Source organism: Lontra canadensis, unplaced genomic scaffold (genome assembly GCF_010015895.1).
Source record: "Lontra canadensis isolate GAN:19392208 unplaced genomic scaffold, GSC_riverotter_1.0 scaffold171, whole genome shotgun sequence".
NCBI classification, from domain to species: Eukaryota; Metazoa; Chordata; class Mammalia; order Carnivora; family Mustelidae; genus Lontra; species Lontra canadensis.
The window spans coordinates 2034343-2059629 of NW_022631165.1; the positions used below are offsets into that span (position 1 = coordinate 2034343).

The 25287-nt window shown below is 56.1% G+C and overlaps 1 protein-coding gene across 2 annotated transcripts in view; it reads left to right on the top strand.

Moving 5' to 3' along the window:
* PDPK1 (3-phosphoinositide dependent protein kinase 1) overlaps positions 1 to 24411 on the top strand; it is a 69510-nt gene extending 45099 nt beyond the window's left edge. Inside the window, exons 7-14 of one of the 2 annotated variants that reach the window (XM_032845883.1) lie at positions 5924 to 5999; positions 9706 to 9774; positions 9978 to 10074; positions 11054 to 11227; positions 14223 to 14440; positions 22525 to 22582; positions 23467 to 23619; positions 23873 to 24411. In XM_032845883.1, coding sequence (XP_032701774.1) covers positions 5924 to 5999; positions 9706 to 9774; positions 9978 to 10074; positions 11054 to 11227; positions 14223 to 14440; positions 22525 to 22582; positions 23467 to 23619; positions 23873 to 23989 — 962 coding nt within the window. In that variant the 3' untranslated portion in view covers positions 23990 to 24411. Of the gene's footprint in view, positions 1 to 5923; positions 6000 to 9705; positions 9775 to 9977; positions 10075 to 11053; positions 11228 to 14222; positions 14441 to 15053; positions 15252 to 22524; positions 22583 to 23466; positions 23620 to 23872 lie in introns of those variants that run through there. The other variant, XM_032845882.1, reaches the window with a different exon arrangement.
* Positions 24412 to 25287: the final 876 nt, after the last annotated feature.

The following is a 25287-nucleotide window of genomic DNA, read 5'->3' on the forward strand; positions in this document are numbered from 1 at the left end:
CAGAAGAGAAATAGCTCTGTCCAGTTGGGAAACTTCTGTGCTGTGTTACCGTTGAGAAAGTGAAAAAAATATTGCCAAATCGTGTATCTTAAGGCACTTATGAAATTTCATAACTTAAGAAATAAAACGAAATAAAAATTTAAAAGTGGGCACAGGGTTTGAATAGATGTTTCTCCAAAGAAGACAAACAAATGCCAGTAAATACATGAAAAGATATTCAAGGTCGTTGGGGAAATGCAGATCAAAAGCACACTGAGCCACTGCTTCTAGAACGGCTGTGATCACAGTGACCAACAGTGATGACAAACCTTAGCATGGGTGTGGAGGAACCCAAGCCCTCGTGTCCTGTAGGTGGGAGCGTGAAATGGTGCAGTCCCTCTGGAAGTCAGGTGGCAGTTTGCCATAGTTAGCGTGTAACTCAGCAGTTGTACTCCCTGGCACATACCCAAGAGAGCGGAGAACATGTTTATGGAGAAAAGGTGTAGAGGACTGTTGAGAGCAGCTTTTGTCTGATAGCCAGAATATGGAGACAACTCGTGTCCGTCAGGTGATCATGCAGATGGGTAAACAGAACGTGGTTGGTCCTTACCGGGGAACATTGTTTTTAGACGGAGTGGCATTCTGGTACTCCCTGCGGTGTTGCTGGGCCTTGGAGCCTTGTGCTGAGCCAAGGCCCGCAATGGGGGTGGGAATGTGGGAGAGCTGTCTGGGGCTGTCACCATCACAGCAGTACGAAGTCCTCTGGTCCCTCAGCATAGGGCGTCTTTTTATTCAGGTCTTGTCATTTCTTTCAAAAACCTCTCATAGTTTTCAGCCTACAAGCTTTGCACTGTTTTTAGGAAATTCTTAAGTATTTTATTTTTGAGGCTCTTGTAAGTGGAATTGTTTTCTGAATTTCATCTTTGATTATCCACTGCAAGTACACAGAAACACACTTGATTTTTGTGTCCTGATCTTGTGTCTGTAGCCTGGCAGGACTTTGTTCTTAGCTGTGATCGTTTTTTAATGAATTCCTCAAAACTTTGTGTAAGATCAAGTCATCTGTGATTTAAGACGGTTTCATTTCTTCGTTTCCGCTCTGGATGCCTGTTGTCTCCCCTTGCCTCCCTGCCGTGGTCGGAGCTCCAGGGCCATACGGAGCAGGCGGGGCCCGGGCAGGTGTCCTTGTCGTGTTCCTGATGGGAGGGGAGAGGCTTCCGTCTCTCATCGTCGAGCGGGACGCTCGCCGTGGGGCTTTCCTGGACGCCCCGACCAGCTGAGGAGGTTTTTTCTGTTCTTACTCTGTGACGCATGCTTGTCGCGAAGGAGTGTTAGTTCGTCAGATCCTTTTTCTCAGTCTGTTGAGGTGATCGTGTGTTTTTTTTCCCCTTTATGCTGATGACACATAGTATACTGATTGATTTTTACACGTTGAACCACTCTTGTGCTCCCGGGATAAACGCCACTTGGCGGCGGTGCAGACTCCTTCTCACGTGTCGCCGTGCTCAGTTCACTCATCTTCGGTCAAGAGCGCGGCCCGCTGGAGGAGTGCGATTGCTGGGCTTCACCTGTGGGCGTACGGGTAAGAGACCGGCAGTCTGCGCCGCCAGCTTTGAGGAGAGTGTAGGTGTTCGCTGAGCGCAGGAACATCGCTTGAGGTCGCTTCGTCGTCACTGGCACTTCTGAGTCCGGGGCAGTGGCCGGAGTGTTCCACGGCCCAGGATGCTGGTCAGTTTCTTTGACTCACTTTCAGGGTGCACACAGCAGCCCAGCCCGAGACCCTCTTCCTTACCCTCACCCTGTGGCCTGCTTCCAGTGGGTCAGTGGCGTGGAAACGGCAGCGTTCCGGCCAGTGCTGGGTTGTAGGCCTGGTTTTCTAACTGGTAGAGCAGTTTGGCCTTCGGTTCATCTCTGAGCCTGGGGGCAGGGAACTAGGTTGTCTCTGCATTTCTGATGCTCTCTATGGCTCTTACCCTAGTTGTCATGCATAGAAGTCGGCTGTCCGTGAAGCTGAGAGGAAAAAGTTGCCTGTTTTCCCCAAACTTTCAGTGAAATGAAACGTTTCTTTGACTGTGAAGGTGGGCAACAAGTGCCTGCGCTCATCCGGGGCGGTCACATGCGTCCCTCTGTTCCTTTAGAGTTGTCGTGGGTTCCTGTTTGTTGGTTTGTTTTAAGATTTATTTATTTATTCTAGAAAGAGCACCTGTAAGTTGGGGGAGGAACGGAGGGAGAGAGAGTCTCCAGCGGCCTCCCCGCTGAGCTCATCCCACGACCCCGAGATCTTGACCTGAGCTGAAACCAGGAGCTGGAGCAGTCAGCCAACTGCGCCCCCCACGCGCCCCTTCGGCTGTCAGTTTCCTGATCTGTTACGTGTGCCCATTCCGGCTTCAGAATTCTGTTAGACCTGCCAGATCTCGTTGTTATATCGATAAAGAAAATCACGTACTGTTACAGCTCACGGTCACTGCTTTAATATTTTGGTATTTTCGTCCTTTGTCTCATCCTGCATGTTTTATGCTTCTAGAACATCACTCTGAGGGTAGTCCTCTTCTCTTCCACACGCCAGAGGAGTCTTTCATCTCATGACTAACGAGAGCTCCTGTCCTCGGGGTGGGTTTCATACCTCCCTGGGGACTTGGAGTCCCACCTCTATGAAGGTGTGCATGGGCTCCTGGGGGAGAGGAAGCAGCAGGTGTCATGGGAGACAAGCCATGCCAGGCCCAGAAAGCCTGCAGCAACCACGCAGCCCTAATAACATCCTGATTCACTGTTTAAAGCCCCACGGGCTGGGGCGGGAACGGTGTATGTCTTTTAGACTTTATTTGGTGCATCCTGTAGCTATTTAAAGGCAAAATTATTGAATTACTTATTTACTTATGAATTACTTAGTTAATTATGCACAAATCTTTCCATACAAAAATACAGTTTTAGAACTTTTTAATAATAGCATTAAAAAAACGAATCTCAGGGGTGCCTGGGTGGCTCATTTGGTTGGGCGTCTGCCTTCGGCTCAGGTCGTGATCCCAGGATTCTGGAATCGAGCCCCATGTGGGGCTCCTTGATCAGCAGGAAGTTTGCTTCTCCCTCATCTTCTGTGCTCTCGAGCACTCTTGTTCTCTCTCGGGTAAATAAATAAAATCTTAAAAAAAAAAAAAAAATTGCGGAAGCAGCGCGTGCTGCCTGTGCAGAACAGACGCCCAGTGGAGGCTGTGAATTACCGAGCGGGGCTCCCAGGGTCCGTGTCTGTCTCCTGCCTGTGCTGGATCTGTCCTTGAGGGCGAGGTGCCAGGGTCGAGCTGCTGGCTCAGAGGGCAAGTTTGTTCTCTGTGGATTTTGGTGCTTTTTGTAAAATTGCTCCCCTGAAAACGACACCCTTCCATATTCCCACCGGTAGCACTGGGTGTGCGTGTCCTCTCACATCCTTGTCGACGGTGTGTATTTCCTTTTTTACTTTCGCTGTTTTCATTTGCATTTCTTTGATTCATTGCATCATTGAACGGTTTCATTTGGTTTTGGCTCTCGGGTTCTTTTTTCCTCTTCTCAGTAACCTCAGTGCTCCTGGCAGTGTCGCTCAGGGTCCTGGCAGGATGCAGATGCAGCCGCAGTCTGCGTGGGAGAGTGATTGGCTGAGGGGAGAGTTGAGTATAGCAGGGCCAAGGAGGCAACAGGGCTGGATCCCCACAGGGGGACTGTGAGCCTCTCGAGCTCGGGGCAGGTGGGGGCATCGTGGTAGGAGAGGGGTGTGGCATGGTGTGAGGCAGGAAGGGTAGCGCCCGTGGCTCTCCCCTGCCTTCCCCTGGGGGCTCCTGCTGACCCCAGGGCCCCAGTACCCAGGATCGCCCCTTGGAACGCTGACGAAGACAGAGACCATGTCTGGGGACACGTGGGGAAGAGCGAGTACACTGGCTCCGTCTGTGTCTCTTGGTCGAGAGTCTCCCCCATGGTGAGCCCCCGCACTTCAAGGCCACCACAGGGGTGGTGAGCGGGGATGCGGTGGCCTCTCTCAGCCCAGACGCCGTGTGCCGCATTGCTGTGGCTGGGCGCCCTGGTTTCCGTTTGCATTTTAATTCAGATGTGCTATTTATAGCCATATACGGTCAAGAATTTTGCAGACCGACCAAACATGGGTCTGTTGTGTTTGACCCAGGTAGCTGTAACCTCAAGTCATTTCTCTGTCAGCACCAGGCTGAGGTGCCCAGTTCAGAGCCTCCAGTCAGTGCAGGAGGAGAAGGTTGCTTCCCCCGACTCAGCAGACACACAGCCGAGCAGGGACAGTGAGGGACGTTTGGCTCTTCTCCCTTCCCCGGCTCCCTGTCCTCCAGAACGTCCCAGAATGGGGCTGGTTCCACCTGTTCTGTTTGCGGCTGTGCCTCCAGAGGGTGGGAGAGCCCTGTCCCAGGGAGGCTGCACAGAGGCCACCCAGGGCCTGGGGACGTGTGGCGCTGGGGTGCTCCTGCTGTCTGTAGCCTGTGGGGTCTGTCCACGAGGTGACCTGAGCTCCCTCACGCCCCTGCTGTGGCAGCGGGAAATGTCTCCCGGCGTTGCCAGATGTCCCCCGGGGGCCTGCTTGTCCCCCGCTGAGAGCCCTGAGTAGAGAAGCTCAGACACTTGTCAGTAAGCCCACCTGGCAGGGCCCTGCGTGGGGCTGGTTGCTGCCTCCGGTGTCCCTGGCTTCAGCCGTGGCCTGGAGGGCTGGAGGTTGTTCGCTGGTAGGTGTGTTGCTGTGATGTTTCACTTCTCAGGTCAGTTCAGGAAAATGTGTCCTCAGGGACAAATACTTTCTAGCAGGGATTATTAAAGATACTGAGAAGAAAGACCATTTGATCTGTGAGAGGGTCAGGCTCAGTCACGGGGCTTGTTTGCCTGGAGCAAAACGATGTTAATCTGCGGTTCGGTCTCCCGTCTGCCACGGGGTGCTGGACAGGAGACAGAGCCGAGCTGGACCCTGCTGCTGGGAAAGGTAGTCTCCTCCGGGGTCCTGTCCGAGCAGGGCGGGAGCCTTGCCCACAGCTGTTCCGTGCGCGCGCAGGGTGCTGTTCACATGGGGCTGGGGTGGGAGACCGTGCATGGCAGGTCACGGCAAGTGATGGGGGGCGTCTCCTGGGGGGTGTCGGAGGTGACACAGCATTTCACACACGCTCACACAGTGGGCAGCTGTCCCATGGAAACCCCGGTTCTTTGTCTGTCGGTGACAGGGAAAGGCAGAATAGCTTTACTGTCCCCTATGTCAGGGGACACACAATGCGCTGGGATGGCTCAGCTGGTGGTGCGTCATCTGTTGTGTGACGGGCAGGTCCAGAGGCTCCTGCTGTCACTGACCCTGGGGGTCTGTGGGTCGAGCTTGGCAGACCTGGTGTTCCCCAAGCCCATACTGAGAGCGGTGGGTGTGGAGAAGGTTCCCTGTCTGGAGCTCCTGGGTCTCACTCCCCTCAGTGCCCCTAACCTCCATGGGCTCTGTTAGGGACGCGTAGCCTTCACGGGGTCAGGCCTGTTCCCACATCTGCACGTGTCCCTTCTGTGCCTGCTGTGTGTCTGGGGCCGTTTTCGGCACCACAGGTGCAATAGTGAACCAGATAGACGGGCCGCCTGTCTTCAAGATGCTCCCAGGTAACGGGAGGCGGGGCCAATGCCTCTCTGGTGTGTCTGTGCGGCCGGGGGGCTTGGAGGGACTGCCCTGGCCGTCAGGGCTGGTGTCACGGAGCGGGTGACCTTTGAGCCAACTCTTGGAGGAGAGAGCCCCAAAAAAGGGGGTTTGAGGGGAGGGCCCTGGACCGGGAAGGGGCTCGGGAGTGTACAGTCCGATTCCAGGGGACTCGTGCTGTGCCCGAGAGCTGCGGTCCTGCCAGCGAGCCGGGATGTCCCGGTGGGTGAGTGCCCGCGGTGCAGCGCTGCGGAATGCTTGTCTCAGTGTGTGACCGTCCTCCCTTTCTCCTCTTCTCATCAGCCAGGGCCAACTCGTTTGTAGGAACAGCCCAGTATGTGTCTCCAGAGCTGCTCACCGAGAAGTCGGCCTGTAAAAGGTAACTTGCTTTCACTTGATCCAGACTGTTTTCTGTTCTCCACGGTAGCTGTGACGTCTGTTTTTTCACGTACAGTTAACAGTTACGAGAGTGCCTCTTGGGACCTTAGTCAGTATCTTTCTCGGATAACCTGTGTGCTCTCTGTTGTTCTGTGTTACACTTTCTGGGGCTACTGCGGCTCGATGCTTTGAGATTTGATCTTGTTCCTTTAGGAGCAACTATTCAGTGGGGGAGACGTGTGGCCAAGAGGTCTGTAGTCATTGCCGTGTCCCTGAGCCTCTGCGCTGCCTCGGGCTGGTGCTCCCTGGCGGTGGCAGGTGACAGGTCAGCTCAAGCAAACCAGGCTCCTCGGAGTGTGGGGAGAGGCCGGGAAGGCAGCCCGTGTGGGAGGGTTGGAGCTGGTTTCACTGCCAGGGCCCAGCCAGTGCGAGCTATCCCTACCCAGTCCTTAGAACTGGCATGGGTCTGGGTTGAGGGCCTGAGTCTTGAAAATGAGAGGTGCATGGGTGAGGTTCTGCTCACAGAAAGAGGTCTGGAGAGTGAAGAGTCAGCGGGACAGCGGGGGAGAAGAGGGTGGGGCAGCCGATGGCTAGGAGCAGGGAGAAGTTGGGAGAGCGGCCTTGTGTGGGCCCGAGGCAGGCGGAGGACAGAGAGGGGGCAGTAGGGTCTGGGGTCTCCGTGTGGAGAGCCGTCTCGGATGACAGGTTCTGCGGCTGGAGCTTCCCCCTGGCTCTTTGCTGCTGGGGCGCGGGGTGGGGGCTCCCTCGAGCTGCCGGAGGGCTGCATGGTCAGTGTCCTGTACTGACACTTTGACACCTTGCAACTGACCGGTTGCAAGGACCCGCTGTTCTGAGAGACAGAGCCCTGCCAGAGGCAGCAGAAGACTGAGTGGCTCTGGGGTGGCTCTGTTGCTGAGTGTGACCGCTTTTTAATGACTCTCTGGGGGCTAGAGCCATAGGGAGCCATGAAGGTGGCTGGGCCACTTAGCGGTCTCTGGGTTCTGTGTTTTTGTTTTTTACTCTTACTCAACAGATTGGGAACTCTTACCATGGGCCAGATGTAGTTGTAGGGCAGGGCTTCTCAGCTGGGGCACATTGGGACCTGTCTGGACGCTTCTGCTGTCACCACTTGGCAGGGGTGGGAAGGGGAGTGCTGTTGCTGACTAGCAGGTGGAAGCCGGGGACCCTGCTCGGCGTGGTGAGAAGCACATGCGCCTCCGCAGCAGGAGTGAATCGGCCCCGGGGGTCCGTAGAGCCAAGGCTGGGAAACCCTCCTCTGGGTGGTGGGTGCTATGGCCCAGATTCTTGAAGCATGTCTCATGGCTGCCTAAGGGCTAGCTTTCCCTCGATTTGGGGTTTTTAGCATAAAGCAGCCCTGTAGCACCGATGGGGGCTCTACTGGGTGAGCTAGGAAGACACAGAGTGGCCACCGCCTTCTGTGGGAAAACTGGAAAGAGAATGTCTACCCCACATTGACTTGTCTGTCATTGAAATTCTCTTGGGTGGGTGCACCAGAAGTGGGGACAGTGGCCCTCAGGGGGCCTGCGGAGATAGTTCTGTGAGGGAGACCTCATTGCGTATCTTCTTACACTTTTAAATGTTTTAAATCATGATATTTATTCAAAAATAGTTAAGATTTCTTTTCTGATTCTAAAAGTGACACCTGTGTTTTATAAAGAACGCTTAGAAAACATGGAAGGTAAAAGAGCAAGAAACACTTGGCGTCTCCCGCCTGCTGACGGACGCCAGATAGTGACCTGGCGTGTCTTTCCAGTTGCATACTTCTGCAGGTTCATGTGACACTTCAGCTTGAGCCTGTTCCTGGGGTCATGGCACCAGCATCTCTCCGTGTCCCTGAGGTCATGTGTAGACATCTGTGACACCTGTGCCCTTCCAGCACGTGGATTTACTGTAGTCCATTGAGCTCTTCCTTAACTCTTGGCAGCCAGGTGCTTTTCCTTTCCGTCGCACAATCTGGCTTGACTGCCACGTGCAGCACATGCCAGGCCCCAGCATGGAAGGGTGCCCATGCCTGTCCCGAGTCTGCTGGGGCTGCCTCACAGTCCTCTGCTTGGATTGCAGGAAGAGGAATGACTTGGTCTAACTTAGCATTTTAAAAATCCTTGTGGGGCACCTGGGTGGCTCAGTGGGTTAAGCCTCTGCCTTTGGCTCAGGTCATGATCTCAGGGTCTTGGGATCAAGCCCTGCATCGGGCTCTCTGCTCAGCAGGAAGCCTGCTTCCTCCTCTCTCTCTGCCTGCCTTTCTGCCTACTTATGATTTCTGTCAAATAAATAAATTTTTTAAAAACTCCTTGGTACATACTGCTTTCCAGAAATGTTACACCAGCTTCCCTCTTCAGGGTTTATTATATTAACAAACCATCTTAAATGGTAGGAGAGCTGCTGGTGGTAGACACTGAGATAATGCACACGGCGAGCGGAGCCCAGGGCCTGGCTGTGCCGCCAGTCCTGTTTTCTGGAGACGGCAGCCCCCCCAATAGCCTGCCGCCTAGTCTCCAGCCGCTGCCACTCCCAAGGGCCAAGGCTTTTCTGTTGGTGTCTGTCTTGTGTGGCTCCCCGTTTTAACTAGACAGTAGAGAAAACCGAGTATAAAACTAGTTATTGGGTAGAATGTAGATTTGTTTTCTAAGTGCCCCTCACTCCACTTGTATGTCATGCCTCAGATTTCTGATCTGTTTTATGTTCTAACCTGTGTCACGTGTCCTTCGGCACCACAGCTGGCCAGGTCCTTCCACCTGCGCCCTATGGTCTCATCTCCGAGGTCCAGGCTGTGGCCTTTTCCAGAAGCTGGTTGTGTCCTCACACACTGGGGGCTCAGGGAAGGCAGCTGATGGTGCGGGAGGAGTTGTGTCTCGATGCCTTTGTAGTGCTGAGCTGGGGCTAGAATGAAAGACGTCCCGAGGAAACCAGATAGGCAAGGTCGGTGTCAGCCGTGAGCTCTGAGAGGGCGTTGAGGGGCGCCGAGGGGCGCGCGAGGGCAGGGTGGGGTGGGAAGGGAGTGGCGGCATCACGGGTGAGGAGAGCGCCCCCTCCAGGGTCCCTGCCAGCTGGTTCTGGAAACAACTTAGGGAAGTTTAGAACTGTTTCTTGTAAAATGTGGAATTAAAGTGTTTATAAAGGAGGAGTAGGGATTTTCATGAGTCCAAGAAGGGACAGAGTTAAAGCTTGCTTTGTGCACCTCGTATGGATTGTCTCCTTCGGCCCCTGGCTTGCATCTGTGGCCTGGGGGGAAACGCTGGAGATGTGAGAGGATGGAAGTTGGTTCCTCACTCTACCCGCCTGCAGTGCGTGCCAAGGCCCCCTCACCAGTACCGCTACCCGCCTCCCCGCGCTGGAAGAAGGCTTCTCTGTCACTGTCCATGTTTCTTTAGTCAGGAGTGACCTCTGCTGCCTCTTCAGGTCCACACGGGTCCTGTGAGGAAGCTGGGTTCCCCCACGGGCAGTGGCAGGTCTGTGGGAATGGCTGCACAGCCTGGCCCCATGGTGCCTGCTGTGTCTGGGATCCTCGGAGTCCAGGTCCCCAGGGAGCCCCCTCCAGAAGGACCCCAAGTAGCTTCCCAGCCTCACATTGACCTGGTTTTAAAGGACAGAAGTAGATCAGAGGCTGAAACGGCGTGGTCAGAAGTGAACTGTGCTTGTCACGGAAATTTTACAAATGTCATTCTTTTCTCTTTTTTCCCTCAAAGTTCAGACCTTTGGGCTCTCGGATGTATAATATACCAGCTTGTGGCCGGACTGCCGCCTTTTCGAGCGGGGTAAGCCCACCCACCGCCCCCGCGCCCATTGCAGCAGATGCAACAGAGGTGGGAGGGGGCAGCCCCTGGGGCTGGGCCAGGGCTGGGCCAGGGTTCGGGGGCTTCTGCAGGGAGAGAGGGTGACTGCTGGGCCAGGAATGTTAAAGCTCTGTGTTGGGGAGCTTCGTCACTCTGTCAAAGTGATGGCTTTTCTTGTTTTACAGAAATGAATATCTTATATTTCAGAAGATCATTAAGTTGGAATATGACTTCCCTGAAAAATTCTTCCCTAAGGCAAGAGACCTTGTGGAAAAACTTTTGGTAAATATTCTGAATTTTCTTCTGCACGCTGATCGGACAGACACACACTGAGTCCCTCTGAACCTGTGGTCAGAGCAGCTTTCCTGGAGGCTCCTGTGTTTAACCAAAGGGTGTCTTCGGGTTGATAGCGAGTGTGGGTAGATTGGTGTCATCTGTCTCATCTCTGTAAGTCCTTTTCAGTTTCCAGATGCCCGATTCTTGGCTTAGCAGGACAGGAAGTCTTTGTGTCGCTTCGCACTTGTCCGTCAGCACGCAGAGCATTTTAAGTTACTGGTTGCTGGAGCGGCTGGGCGTGTCACAGTGCAGGTGGCTGTAAACCCTGCACGGTGACATTTCTGGCCGTCAGCCATAGCGTCTGCTGCAGGGGGCTTGAACGGTCACCCGGGTGCTACGGACAAGGCAGGCGTGTGCTCAGGAAAGCCGTGTTCGTCTGTGCTGAGCAGCCGCAGAGCCCCTTCCCCGACACGCGGCTGCCGGACCCCCCTTCACTTTCCCTTCGTCCTGGGGAACAGGGTCGGTCCCGGCTCGGCCTGGCCCGTCAGTGGGCAGCGTGCTGGCGCTCGGTGGGTGTAGGGGCACGAAGCTGAACCTGGGAGGAGACCGCTTCACTTTGAGGTGAGCACGGTGGGATCACACGGCGTTTGTGTTCTGTCTGTGGTAGCTCGCTGTCCGGACAGACCCTCCGTCTCCTTGTTCTTAAAGACAGTGTGTTCATTTTTTTCTTGGTTGTAGCATTTTTAATTTGTGTATTTAAAGAGAACACTTGCTGCTATTCATTAGATTTTGGGTTATTTTCACCTTTGTGAGGGGAAGGCTAGGAGCTTGAGAGAGGTAGATGTGGCCCCGAGGTGACTCCGCCGTCCCCAGCACACCGTGGGATGGGGCGGAACAGGCCACAGGACACTGAAGGAAAAGGAGTGCTCAGAGAATGTTTTAGTCAGAGTCGGTCCGGACTGACACGTGTTGGCTTCTGTTTCAGGTTTTAGATGCCACAAAGCGATTAGGCTGTGAGGAAATGGGAGGCTATGGCCCCCTGCGAGCTCATCCGTTCTTCGAGTCCATCATGTGGGAGAACTTGCAGCATCAGACGCCTCCGAAGCTCACCGCCTACCTGCCGGCCATGTCGGAGGACGACGAGGACTGCTATGGAAACGTGAGCCCAATGGCCTGTGCACGCGCGCACCCGAGCGTGGCCCGTGTGCGTCTGTGAGTGTGTGGTGTGTGTGTGCGAGTGTGCACGCACTCTGTGTGTGTGTTGGGGTGGGCATATGCGTGGGTGTGTCTGTGGGTGTGCGTATGCACATGCATGTGTGTGTCGGGGACAGCCCCACGGTGCCGTGTGCCATCATTCCTCGGTGCGCAGCGGGTCTGTGCTGGGGCTCTGGGAGCCCAGCCTGTGGGATACGTGGCTGGAGGGGGGCCAGCATAGACCTGTTGGTGGCTGAGCACTGTGCAGCCCCCATCCAAGTCTCCCCAGTAGGGGGCCAGGGAAGCACCCCCTGCCCATCTGCCCCGAGCACAGATTGCCAGGTCCAGGAAGTGAGGGCACTTCCTGTAGTTCGTTTTCACCCAGAGGGAGCCTGCTGTTGGGTTGAGGAGACTGGAGCCCGTGGGAGCAGAACCCGATATGCTGTCCCCCTGGGCTTCTGTCTTCTGCTTTTGGGTGGTGCCTTGTAATCCTGTGTCTGGAGACATTCTGGAATGCTTCTCGTGTTCAAGAAGCCCAGGGTGCTGCTGTTTTGAACTTCTGGGGGACGTGGCATTGAGGCTGGACACTGGTCACTTTTGGCTTTTAGTGTGTGGTCGAGGTGGGGTCTTGAGTATACTTCGTTGTTTGAACATCCTGATGGGGGAGGTGAAGACAGGAGTGGGCAGAGGGGGCCAGCGAGCGGCACGCATCTCCCTCACACCACCCGTGACCGGCTCCTTGGCCGTCCTGTGCTCCTTCCTCATCCTCTACCGTGAGCCCTTGTGTTTAAAACTGATTTCCCATGTTTGTGTTACCATCCGCAGTCCGTTCTCGCGGCGTAACTTCTGTCATCACGGCTCATTCGAGCCAGTTCCCGTGTGTAGAGTGCCGCAGTAATTGACTGGGGAGCTTAGATTTTCTCTAGAAGTCATGCAGAGCTTAGTCAGAGTTACTGCTCATATCTTCTCCCAGGGACCGAGTTTCTTCTGTCTCCTGCTTACTGTTGTAAACAACACATCACCCTTTCGTTGTCCTAAAACATCCTTTGTGCCCAGACTTGAAGGGGGTTAGATGTGGGTAGCCGTCTGCACTCACTCCCGGTCTGCCTCCCGCACTGCGGTGGTCTCGGCTGCCGGCGGCCTCGGCGTGTGCAGACTGCGGGGGACCCCGCCTCAAGACTCCGTCCTCCTGGGCCTCACGTCCTTCCCGGGCCGCGCCGGTCAGAGTGGGTGGGCGGGGGCGTCCCCCAGCTCCGCAGCGGCCACTTGCGCCGTTGTTGACTCAGGGCTCAGCGCCTGGGGGCTCAGCTTCGTGGAGCTGTGTGTGCCTGTACACACGTGTGCACGCACGGTCAGGGTCTTGGGCAGGCCGTCTGCCCGCCAGCACGTCGCGTCCGCTGCGCCAAGAGCCCCGGCCTCTCCGTGTCGGGTGTGGCCATCGTAAAGCCAGCTCCCTTGGTCAGTGGCTTCCTTCTGGTGGGGGCCGAGCCTCAGCTTTCAAAGCTGCGGGGCTGGAAAGCCTTGGTGGGTTTTCAGGCAGCCCTCGCTGTGCCACACTCTCCGCGCGGACGGTGCAGGGAGCCTAGCCCCGGGGAGGTGTCACACACGGGACGGGGCGCTCCCGGTCTGTGGCCGTTGACAGTCTCGCAGGGGCGTGTTCTCGTGCGGGAGGCCCCGAGAGAGCCTGCGGTCCTTTTCAGCAGGAAGGGGGCTCCCTCCGGGGGCAAGGGACTGGGAACGGTGTTTGCTCAGTGAACAGAGAGCACAGGCGCTCGCTTCTCTTGTGTGTTCCTGATCCGCTGCCGTGGCTGGTGGTGGTGCTGGCGGTTGGCCCTGGAGGGAGCGGGCCAGGTGGGGAGCCCTGGGAGAGAGCCTCCGTGCAGGAGCAGCGAGTGCTCATGGAAGCCTCTGTGAACTTCGGGATGTTGAACAGAGGCGGCCTTGGCCCAGGGAGTCCTTACAGAGCAGAAGCAGAGAATGTGCTAGAAGACCTTACCTAGATGACGGGCCATGGGACGGTCCAGGGTCAGTCCCAGCCAGGAGCCGGTGAGGTGGGGCTGAGCCTGCTGTCTGTGCCGTGCGAGCACTAGGGAGAAGACCACTCCCGGCAGTGAGTAGGGAGGGTGGGACACGGTCTGCAGGGCTGGGGTGGGGGTGCTCTGTCTGGGGCCCATCTTCAAGGGAGGCAGCCCGGGCCTTTGTGGAGGCACAGGGGACTTGGAAGGACACACAGACTCTGGTCTCAGCGATGGCTGGTGGCTCTTTGCCTCGTATTTGGCAGCAGTGGGGTTCAGGCGTGGGGCTCGCAGCTGCGCGGAGCAGGCTGTCAAGGGCGAGCGCCCCTCCTCAGGTCTCTGCTGGGGGCTCCCTGGCCCTCTCGCTGGCCCCAGGGGTGTCTGCCTGCACAGGCCTCACTTGTTTGCCACATCTATGAGGAAGTCCATTTTTCTGTCACCACCGGTCTGTAGTCTTTTCCAGAAGAGCACACGACTCTGTACCAAGTTTAATACTTGCCGTAGTTAAACGGGATATATACTTTTTTAATTGAATGCGGTCAGTCCAATTGGGATATAGAGTGACAACCACAGACTTAGAATCACTGAATCACAGCATCAAGGAGGAGGGCTCCTGAGCTCACAGGAGGGTGCCTCTGCGCCCAGGAGGCCACCCATCCCTCCTCTTCCTTCCCCTGGTTGGGGTGGCAGGGGCTTGCAGAGGTCAGCGGGCCCCAGGTCCTGAGTCTCCTCTTCCTGGGGCTGAGGACTGGGGCTCAGCCCATCGGGAGGGGGACCAGAACTGTCAGCGTCCAGTCCTGCCTTGGTTCAGGGGCCTGCCCTCCAGTGCAGGAGGAGTCAGTGGCCGCAGGGCCTCGGGACCTCCGGGGTGTGAGCTTGCTGGGTCTGGTTTGGGGGCCCAGGGGAAGTGGCACGTGGGTCTCATTCTTCCTCTTCTCTGTGCAGTACGACAACCTCCTGAGCCAGTTCGGCTGCATGCAGGTGTCCTCGTCGTCATCCTCCCACTCCCTGTCCGCCGCGGATGCGGGCCTGCCACACACGGCGGGCAGCAACATCGAGCAGTATATCCATGACCTGGACACTAATTCTTTTGAACTGGACTTAGAGTTCTCCGAAGATGAGAAGAGGTTATTACTGGAGAAGCAGGCCAGTGGAAACCCTTGGTAAGAATTCACGGACGCGAGCAGCGCTCCATTTAGGAGAGCGGAGGAGCGTGCGGAGCTGACTGGCGGGAGACCGAGAGCACCGTGCGCCTGGCCTCCGTCTCCACTGCCTGCCAGGGCCCTGCGCCGGCTCACACCTCCCTTGCTGCTATTAATGCTCCAGAAACAAGGACCCTGAAAGGGTCCAGCTGGAATTGGGGGTTTGGAGGTGTTGATCTGGGGGATGAGTGGGTTTGAGACCCTCGGGGCTGCTGCCCTTGGGGCTGCATGAGCCCGGCCCTGCCAGCATCTGCTTTCTGATGCGGATTTACCACCGGCCAAATGACTGCTGCCCCCGGGTGAGGCGTGTGGGACATTGAAGGGTTTACTGTCACAGATTATCCTTTTCTCTTCGATTTTCCCACTTGCCTGGGTGTTGTAACGGGGAGCCCTGGGTTGGCAGGTGGAGTGTGGGGGAGCCCATGAATGCAGTGCCCTGTGGCCCCAGTGCCGGGGAACCCCCAGCTCTCTTGCCTCCCCTGCGCACCCTGATGTTCTAAAAATGGGTCATGGGAATGTGCATCTGTGTTCCAGTTGAGGGAAATGCCCTTGGGCATGTTGTTTGTCTTTCAAGGTACTCGTGGTTTTCGACTATTTTTCTTCCTGTACATTTTCCGTCTTTCTGGAATTGACTCTGGGAGCCGTGGACATGAGGAACATTTTTGTTTTATGTTTCACAAAGATTTTTCTTCACTTTATCCTTTCAGGTTTTTGTGCGTACTTTTGTATAGAAGTTGTAAATTCTTACAAAGTCAAACGCGTCCATGTTTTTGTTTTCTGTTTTCCAGCTTGGTCATGGTGAGAAGACACTTTCTTTACTTTTTTTTACAGTTTCGCCTTTCACTTGGGCAGGGGGGAGTCTTGCTCAGGGATGAGCAGGGAGGTGTGTTGGGGTGGGCGTGGGGTTGGAGGGAGAAGGCAGGCTGGTTGGAGGGCTGGGCTAGGTGAGCCTAGAGGGGTAAGAGGGGGAGGCAGGGTGCAGAGCAGAAGCAGTGGGTCATGAACTAGGAGTGCAGACCGTTAGAAATTACTGTCTCTGGAAAAAGTGCAGCTAGATGTCAGCCCAGTGGAATGACCTGCCCTTGTCGGGAGTTTACCCTTCCTCAAGTGGTGTTGCTTAGGAGTGTTGGTGTGGGAGGAAGGGGCTTTCGTCTGGACGGTGTGGGCACCACCTGGCCGCACACTCCAGGCAGGTCTGTGCCCACGCTTCCCGGGCCCACGTGTGCCGGGGTCCCTCAGAAGGACCTTCTGTGATGCAGCTGTGGGGTCACTCCTCAGATGGCTTGTGGGTCTAGGGCCTTCCCCAGGGCCCTGCATCCTGGCTTCCTGGCAGGACCGAGGCCTCTTGCCTTCCCTCCCTTTGTTCAGCTTCTCTTCCCTTCCCTCCAGGTTGAGGGTCTCTGGGCTGCTGATGGCCGAAGGTTGCGCAATCTCTTACTTGGCCGGGAAGGCCTGTGAGGCACTTCGTTCTTACAACAGTGGCTGTCAGTGCACAGCCCAAGGGGCATGATGGTAACCGTGTCACAGCATTAAGAGGATCCTTGCGTTCTCCCCCCGATCTCTCTGAGTGTGCAGTGCCTGTCTTCAGAGGCTGCACACTGGACTGTGACGTCGTTGCTTTGGCGGCTGCTGGACTGTGTGCTTTGTTGTTTTTGAATCTTCTGTAGGAGTAGGTTTCAGGTTTACAGTATAAATATGTGCAGGTTTAGACATTTCTTGAGGCCTCGGTGTTTCTGCGGGGCTCTTAGTAGCTATCTTCAGTTGCGTCTGCCATAATCACTGACTCAGTGTCATCCCGTAAATCCTTGCGTTGAGATCCTGACACACAACAGGACCTCAGGGCACTTGGCTGACTTGTTTTGCAATAAAATTGAAGATTTCTGAAAAACATTTTTAAATTTTATCTGAAACTGTTATTGTAGCTTTTAATGATACATTCTAAAATAAAAGGACATTCATAACATTTTTCATATATAAGTAGGGAACGTTGGCTCAGAGAGATGTGCATTCTCAGCCCACAGCAGCCGTGGCCACACCAAGGGCTGTCACCGCGCTCTGCGATGCATGGGGTGGGGGGGATGGGGGAGCCGCTTCAGAGACGCTGGGCGGAACTGAGCTGCGGAGCTACAGCACGCCAGGGCTCTCTTCCCATCAGATGCACGGATGTCCGCGCCTTCCGTCCATGTGTCGGAACACAATGGTTTTGCGTCTGGTCCCGGTGCTGGTGGAGCTGCAGTGCTGGAGGCCCATAGTTCAGGGTTTGAGTGATAAAGGAAAGGCTCGTCGTCAGTGTACGCGTGAGGAGTTCTTGCAACGCCAAACTTCAGAAGCCCCTGGGGCGTCTTCCAGAGAAGCTGCGATGTCCTGGCTGGAAGAGTGCACTTGACAGCTGGGGGTCCAAGTGGTGTCGGGCCATCGGCATGGAGGAGTGCCTGCCTGGTGACTGTCGGGGGGCAGAGGGTCCCAGCACTGCCATGGGTCCTGGCACAGCAGCTCTCCAGGTTACAGAGGCAGCTGCAGACGCCAGGAGTGAGTTGGCATCCGTCCGGCCGGTTGTGTTTTTTCCTGATGGGTGGAGAAATGTCCAGGTGCTGCTCACACTGCAAGCACTGAACCGCGTGCGGGCGTCGGGTCTGAGAGCCCGGAGTCACACAGAGGAGGAGGACAGTGAACCGTGGTCGGTGCACGTGGGCGAAAATAGGAGATCACGGGTCATCACATGGTGGTGTTGGAATCTCTACAGCCTAGAAGCCGGAGGTCACAGGCCTTTAGTCTTTCTGGACGTCCTGCAAGGTGTCTGCACGTTTCTTGAGCTGAGCAACCTCCTTATCCAGCTTCCGGTTGATCACACTGGGTCATCCCGGAGCATTTGGGCTGCACGGAAGGCTCAGGAAGACTTCCTTCTCGGTGCCATGCGTTCCCTCCACCATCATGTCCCTGGACGGATCCTGGCTAGATTTGCAGCCGGGTTCAGTGAGATCAGCCAGACGGAAGCCAGTGGTCCAGTTGGTGTGTCCTTTTAGCTTGATGACGTCATAGGCACTTTCAGCCACCATCATATGTGCTCCCTTCCAGTTCTTACTTTTATCATCTCTTCCCATTTCTGGGTTCAGTTCCCGGGCAGAAACGCCTGTCACATTCAGCCCCCTGCACACAGCCACTCTTGAGTCCCCATGTTCTCCCAGAGTCCATCCACGGCCAGTGCTGGGATGAGTATCAAGTGTTCAGCCCTGAAAAGCAATATCTAACAGAATCCAGATGATACGCCCTTGCAGCCACACCGCACTCGTGCTCGGGGAGTCCCCCGGGTCCCAGGTCACACGTGAGACCGCCTGCCGGGCTGGAGACCACAGCCACAGAACCGCTAGGACCGCAGTTGCCTGTCCCAGGGACAGTGAACTGGAAGACACGGACATCTGAGCCGCCTCCCTCCTGCTGGGGGCCTGCAGTTACCAGCCCAGGCCTGGAGTTGGCAGCGGAGAGCCACCTCTCTCCGTGCAGTTTTAGCTCCCAAAGAAACAAGTTCCGTGTTGCAGCCCCGTCATCTCTCCTTTGAGTTTATCTCCCAAAACACCCACAAGGGCAAGTTCGTCAGCCAGAGAGTTTCCCGGAATGCTTCCGGCATGCACCATCCCAACTTGTCCAGCACCCAGTGGCGTGATCTTACTGTCTGGGAAGGTTGCCCGTCCTGCAGTGCAGTCAGGTTTTCCGTCAGAGTTGCACGAAGAAGACCGAGTGTGCTGTGTGCACTGCCTTGGGTGCAGGGTCTGCCCGAGTGCTCCTTGGGACTCTCGTGCTTGCTCTGGAACAGATGTGTTGTTGACCCGTGGCCTGTGCTGCAGGAGCCGTGGTGGGCACAGCGTGGGGGCAGGTCAGTGCTCGAGCACCTGGGGTCCCCACGCACGCACGCACGCACAGGAAGAACGGAAAGCGGACTCACTGAGGAGTAGTCGTCAAATACCTGGTTTTGTTAGCGGTCTGAGGAGAATGGGAAGTGTGCCAGGAGCATCCATCCCGTGCGAGTTCTCTGAAGCAGAGCCCTGGCGTCGGGAACCCGGCCAGCCTCTCCCCGCATGGAGGACCGCTGTCACTGCCGTTTTACTGTCACGCTGTGGGTATTCAGCCTTGGCCCTGGGGCCGTTTTTTCTGGAAAAGGAGTAGAATGAGCCCATCGCTTTAAGACAACTGCCAGTATTGGTTACCAGAGATGAGATCAAAATTAGGATTTTGGGAAGCTTCATCTATCATTGTGAGTTTGATACCTTCCCAGGACTTAGACTGTTGGGGAGAGAGGTAGCGACGGCAGAGAGTTGATTGAGATCGTGGGGGGTAACTTACCGTTGTTGGGACGATTTCCGGGACTCAGCAAACTACTGTTTTCCAGGTAGGTGCTGGGGGCAGAGTTGTTCAGAGTGCCAGGTAGTCCAAGGAGTCCAATGTCTGAGTGTGACAGTGCCACCGGCCACTCCCCACTCCAGGTGGCAGCGGACCTTGAAGGAACTCCACTGGTAGAGTTTGGGTGCTTTATTAGAGAAGAACGCCCATAGGTGTCCGAAAAGGTTTCTAAAGGTGCCCCCTCCTGTCCAGCTCCTTGCCTAAATGAGGCTGAGTCCTGCATGTGCTCCAGCCTGCCCAGCAGGGCAAAGCCCACTGAAGGCCAAAGCTGACAGGAGCCGAGCTGTCTTTTCCGAAGTCAGATGGTAAGATTTGCAAAATGTACAGCGGGGTCAGGCTTCCCATGAATTATCTTTGTTTTGGGAAAAAGTGACTGTTGAATAAAAATATCACTTAAGTTAGTATATGATGGTTTTATTTTTGGTTTTTAATGAGTTAAATGTATATTTGAAAATGTCTCCATTTTAATTTCTTCCACATAAACATCAACATGTATAGCCTCAATAAAGGAAATCTCTTTGGGATTTTCCATCAAGTTTGAGGGTGTAAAGGGGTCCCCAGAGCTCGCATTTAGGGCAGACTGGTCATAGTCACTTGTCCCTCCGTCACCTGTGTCAAAGCCCAGTGTGGAGAGCCTTCCTGAGGTGGTCAAAAGGGCCACCTCAGGGTTCTGGCAGGCTCGCTTGGCTCCCCTGGCAGTGATTGTGCCCTACAGTGGCTCAGACCTGCTTGTGGTCTCAGGCTCACGTCCTCCAGAATGATCTTCTTGGTGCCTGGGAGTTCCGGGAGGGATAGGCGGAAGAGGAGAGAACCCAGGCTTTACCATCAGGAAGAAGGAGTATCTCGACACTGGCCCCCCTTGCGAAAGGACAGTGAGCAAGTCCATGTGGACATGGGCACAGAGCCGGTGGTGAGTGTCGCCTGTGTGCAGCAGGGCTGTGGGGAGCTGCCTGCTGACCACGCTCTGAGAGTCTCTGACTGATCTGGTTTCGGCTGCGAGTCTGCAGGCAGCATCTACCACTTGCCAACGAGGAAAAGGCGCCTCATGCAGGGCTCAGGGGCTGCGCTTTCAGGGGAGTGGAAAATGACTTTTTGAAGTAAAAAATTCAGAACGATTCCTTTAAAAGTACTTAAACTTTTCAAGGTAGCTCACAAGCAGCCTGTTGTAAGCTGACTGGTGAGTGCACCGCGCGATCGCATTGTGGTGTGTGTGCTGATAATGGCACTTCTGAGCCTCTCCGTGTCCTGCCCCGTGGTCCTTTCACTGCAGCTGCTGGACCCAGTCAGGAGCCTGCGCTGGCTGTCCCCCTGCCTCCCGGGAGGAGTGCGAGAGCAGGGGCCGCGCTTGCACGTGTGACAGGGCCTGGGAGCATGCTGGCGCACACGGTCGGGCTGGGGTCTGTCGGTGGGGTCCTCGCAGCAGGGACGAGGAAGGGGCTTGCCTGCTTCCCTGTAGTGCCAGAATGCTCTGTTGCTGAGCCATTGCAGTGGTGTCGGTGTCACTGTAATACTGTCGTGGACATTGGTGCTTGTAATCTTCATTTTTCTTTACTCTCTGAGGGTAGGTGGCTGGGAGTGGGATTGTGTCTCCACACATCATTTCCAAATTGCTTTTTATTTATTTATTTATTTTTATTTTTTAAAAGATTTTATTTATTTATTTGACAGAGATCACAAGCAGGCAGAGAGGCAGGCAGAGAGAGAGAGGAGGAAGCGGGCTCCCGGCTGAGCAGAGACACGATGTGGGGCTCCATCCCAGGACCCTGAGATCATGACCTGAGCCGAAGGCAGAGGCTTTAACGCACTGAGCCCCCCAGGCGCCCCTCCATATTGCTTTTAAGCGACTTCAGGTTCAGGACCACAGGCGCCTGTGCTGAGCCGGCGCTCACACACGCACCGGGGCGCCCCAGTAGGGCATGTGGGAAGGGCAGCTAGCTCAGTTTTGTTTAGAGCCATTGAAAATCTTGGGGTCATTCCCTCTTTGGGGAATTTGTAGTTTGTATCCTTTGTTCCCTTTTTTTTGAAGCTTTAAGCCTTTCCTGTTCTGTGTGTGCTCTGCAGAGCGGCCTTGACCCCGTGGGCCGTGCTTGCTCGAGACCTCTCCAGCCTGCACTCGGGTTCACCGTGGCCCTCTTGTCCTCCCGTGGTTCTGACTGCTGCTTAGAGAGGGACTCCCCGCCCCGCCCCCCCAGCTCTGCGCTGGCCAGGGATTGGATTGCTTTGGGGCTGCCAGTGAGCTGGACTCAGTGTTGGCTGTCTTCGAGAAAGATCTTCCCCAGCTTCTTAAGCTCAGGGAAAACCAGAATCTCTTGTTCGAGTTAATATTTTATTTGGTGTCTCTTGTCAGACCACGTGAGGCTGCGGAGACGCCAGGAGGCCACTTCTTTCTGTGCCTGTGTCCGGCTTCCCTGGCACCATGGCACCATCTGCCCAGCGCCCCGGGCCTCGCTGCCCGCACCTAGTATAGCTAAATCCACGTCTTCTCCTTGCGATAGCCCGCGGGCCTCACCGTATGTCCAGGGCTTGTGCAGGAGGGTCTCCTGGCCAGCAGAGGCTTTTTGTGTGACCTTTCTCTGTGCTGCAGATGGTTACATCTGCTTTCCCAGAATCCTCTGAATTTTCTTCCTCTGCTTCAAGTCTTGGTTCTGTTTGTTGGTTAGGTTTTTAAATACCTCTAAGAGTGAAGTACTGTACTTACCCTCATATAGCACGTTTTTTGTTAAAATCCTTTCCAGTTTTCAAAATCCATATGCAGCTGGGGCCCCTCACATGCAGGCTGGGTCCCTGGGGACACGGCCTCCGTGAGGTCTGGAGCCGCCATGGGTCTGCTTGGTTTGGTGTGGCAGACCACGGGGCCAGGTGAGCCAGGTGGGGGGACACGGTTCCGCCGGCCTGGCCGGTTGTCTTGCACGCACTGGGTCCTGTATGGGTGCGCTCAGATACTAAAGCGGTAGAAGTGTCACTGTTTGAGGTGACAGTTGTCTTAGGCCTTTGCAAATACAGTATTGCGTTCTACAGTAGATCCTCAGATAAGGAATTTCGGTAGAGTGAGAACATAAACTGGTCATGGCTCACTTTAACCAAAAGCAAGAACCTACAGACATTAAGTAACGTCTTTGATCCGGCTAAGAGCCCAAGTGTAAAGTATTTGCTCACGATGCACAGTAAGTCGAAATTGTGTTCCTCGCTCTCTCCTCCCAGCTCCTGCCATATTTGAGTGGGAGAGCTCTGTGACTGCGGTAGACACACCGGAGAAGGTGTTCTTAAACTGAGCCCGGCCGGGGCCTTTCTGGGATCCATGATTCCCGGCTGCTCGGTGCTTTCTGAGCATTGGACCGGCGGGCCCCGCTCAGGAGGTAGCGCGCGGCCGACAGTCTGGGTCCTGAGGCTGACTCTCAGCAGCCTGCAGCCTGTCCGGGGCTCCGTGTGCCAGTGCCGGTCTGCACCCCAACCGAAGGCTCCAAGCGGTGGGCGCCTGCGTGGGCTGTGACAGTGGGGGCCCCCGAGTTCCTGGAGCGAGTTGGGGCTGTGACTGGAGAGGTGTGGGCGAGGGTCACAGATGCCCTCAGGAAGTTCGGTTTGAGTGGAGGAGCGTGGAGAGTTTCTGATCCTGACTTGCGAGTCTCACTCTTGTTTTCTTCTTTTTATAGGCATCAGTTTGTAGAAAATAACTTAATACTAAAGATGGGTCCCGTCGATAAGCGAAAGGTGAGTCCGATTCCTGCCGTACCTCCCCGAGTGTCTTGTCTCGCCTCAGCTGCGTCAGGGTCTGGCCCTCCGCCGCGGGCTCTGCCTGACCCTTGCTGCGCGTGCGTCCTTGGTCTTGGTTCCCTTTCTCGAAAGATCATTTCTAGATTGGGCGGCTCAGGAAGACTCGAGCCGCTCAGGGGAAGCTGTTTGAAACCACACAGGAAGGCTGTGGTAAAATAGAAGTACAGCCTCTCGTTTCTGGCTTGGAACCAGGGTTTTGATACCCTATCACATTGTCTCTTAGTTCATTAGAATTGTTTTTGAAAATTGTTATTTGTTTGTTTTCTGGATTAATTAAATGGATTAATTGTGTCAGAAATTTCAGGCTCCACAAACGCTCTCCCTCTGCCAACGCGGGCCTTTCTGAGTTCAGTTCCCAGGCCTCCATTCCGTTCCTGGCCATGCTGCACACGCCGACCCTGTGCGGCACCGGCAGTGGGGAGCATGCGTTCCCCCACTCCACCCACCCCTGCCCGTGGTGCAGAGGGCACGAGGGGCGCCCTGAGTCTCCCCAGCAGGCTCGGTGGAGCAGGCTCGGGTTTGCCTGTCGGCGCTGCCGCTCCCCTGTGTGACAAGGGAGCGAGACACGCCCAAGTGGGGCTGTTGGGATCCAGCCCACGAAGGCCAGGCAGGCTGGGCGCTATGTTCTGCCTGCCCCTTTCTGCCCTGAGAGGCCGGGGCCATGGCCAGGAGGAGGCCAGGTCCCAGGTGAGAGGGCGGGGGGCTGGCGCCGGTCCCGGTGGCCCAGGCTGCTCTGATGGCCCGGCCTCCAAGGCTGCGGTAGGTGCCGCCCGCCCCCACTTCTGAGCCCTGATGAGCAGGGCCTTTTCCTTTTGCATCAGGGCTTGTTTGCACGACGACGACAGTTACTGCTTACAGAAGGGCCCCACTTGTATTATGTGGATCCTGTCAACAAAGTCCTGAAAGGGGAAATTCCGTGGTCACAAGAGCTCCGACCAGAGGCCAAGAATTTTAAAACCTTCTTCGTGCACACGGTGAGTTCGTGCAGGCTGTCCTCTGCAAGGTGGCTGTCTGCCCCTTTCTTCGTGCCCGGGGCCCCGGTGCATGTTCGTCAGGATGGGGGTGACCCGAGGGAGCTGGGGTCCTTGTGTGCACGTGTGAAGTCTGCACGTATGGCAGGGGAAAGCCACGTGCTCATGTGCCTTCGGAGGTCCCCGTGGCGGCCGCAGTGGGGCGCTGCTCTTAGTGGGACCCCCTTGCAACGTCTCGTGGTCTCTGTCTCCACAGCCAAACAGGACGTATTACCTGATGGACCCAAGTGGGAATGCTCACAAATGGTGCAAAAAGATCCAGGAGGTGTGGAGACACAGATACCAGAGCCACCCGGACGCCGCCGTGCAGTGACAGGCCGCGGCTGCTGCTCTTGCTGCCAGGACACGCGCCCCAGCGCAGCTCGCCACCGTCCGGGACGCTTCCAGACCACCTGCCAGCCATCTCAAGGGGGACGCAGACGGCGGAACCTTGCAGCTTTTTTATTTAAAAGAAAAGAAGAAAAAAATACCCAACCACACAAAGAACAAAACCAATAACGAAAAGGAATTCAGGGTCGCTTTGCTTGCTCTCTGTGCTCTGTGGAGGCTCCCCAAGCTCTCCCCGCCGTGGGGACCCCGCGCTGTGCACGTCCACCTGATTCCCACCTGGGCAAGTGGAACAGACTCAAGTCACCAGCTCTGCGCCACACGCCCTGGTCACCCACTGGCCGGTCCTCCTGTGGCCGAGGGGATGGGATGTGTGTCTGGGCTCTTTCTGCCCCTCAGTGACCACAGAGCCCGTTGGCAGGGAGCCGTGTGCGCCTCTGCCGGAGCGGCTTCGATCTCTGCGGGGCGGGGGGTTCTTGGCTTTGGTCTGTGTGCTCTTTTTCTTGTGTCCCTACTTGATGCCCCTGTGCCCCGCCAGGGCCCCTGCTTGCCTTCTTGCATTGCTCTGGCTGTGAGTGCTCCATGCCTTGTGCTCGTTGGGCAGGCTCCGGGAGGGGGGGTGGGGGCACGTGGAGCGGGCTGTCGGGGTGCGTGATGGGGCCGCTGCTGAGGTCGGAGGGTGCCGGCAGGCCGTTCGGATTGAGCGTCCCTCTGCGCGGGGTTGGCCCTGTGGAGCTAGAAGGAGGCATGGGTCCGGAAAGAGCACGGTCAGAGGTGGGCGCCCGCTCGTGCCAGGAGATAGGGAGGGCTGTGCCCCGCTCCGTGCAACGCCCGCGCAGCAGGGCAGACTGGGCCCAGTGTCGCCCACGTGGAGGAGTGCTGCCTGATGAACTCCCCCTGAGAGTTTGGTCAGAGGGTGGAACGTGTAGGCCCTCTGGGCGGTTTGCTAGGGCTGAGGGGCTCTGGGCACCAGTGGTCGCCCAGCTGTGACACACACCCCTTTCATGGTGAGGAAACGTTCTCGTAGCCTGACTCCCAGCACGTTCACATCTCCGCAGTGAAAGTCTGAAAGCCGCCTCCCGCTGCCTGGTCATTGATCCCCAGCAAGACGTGGGCCTTGCCGGGATGAAAGCGTCGGTGTCCCTGCACGAGGGTAGGAACACCACACGGGGGTCTGAGCGCCCAGCCTGCTCACCCCTGTGCTTTTAGCCGGCCTGCCTTTCCGTCTTCATGGCAGCTCAGTGCTGTGTACCTACCGCAGGGGGTCCACGATTTACCGGTTCT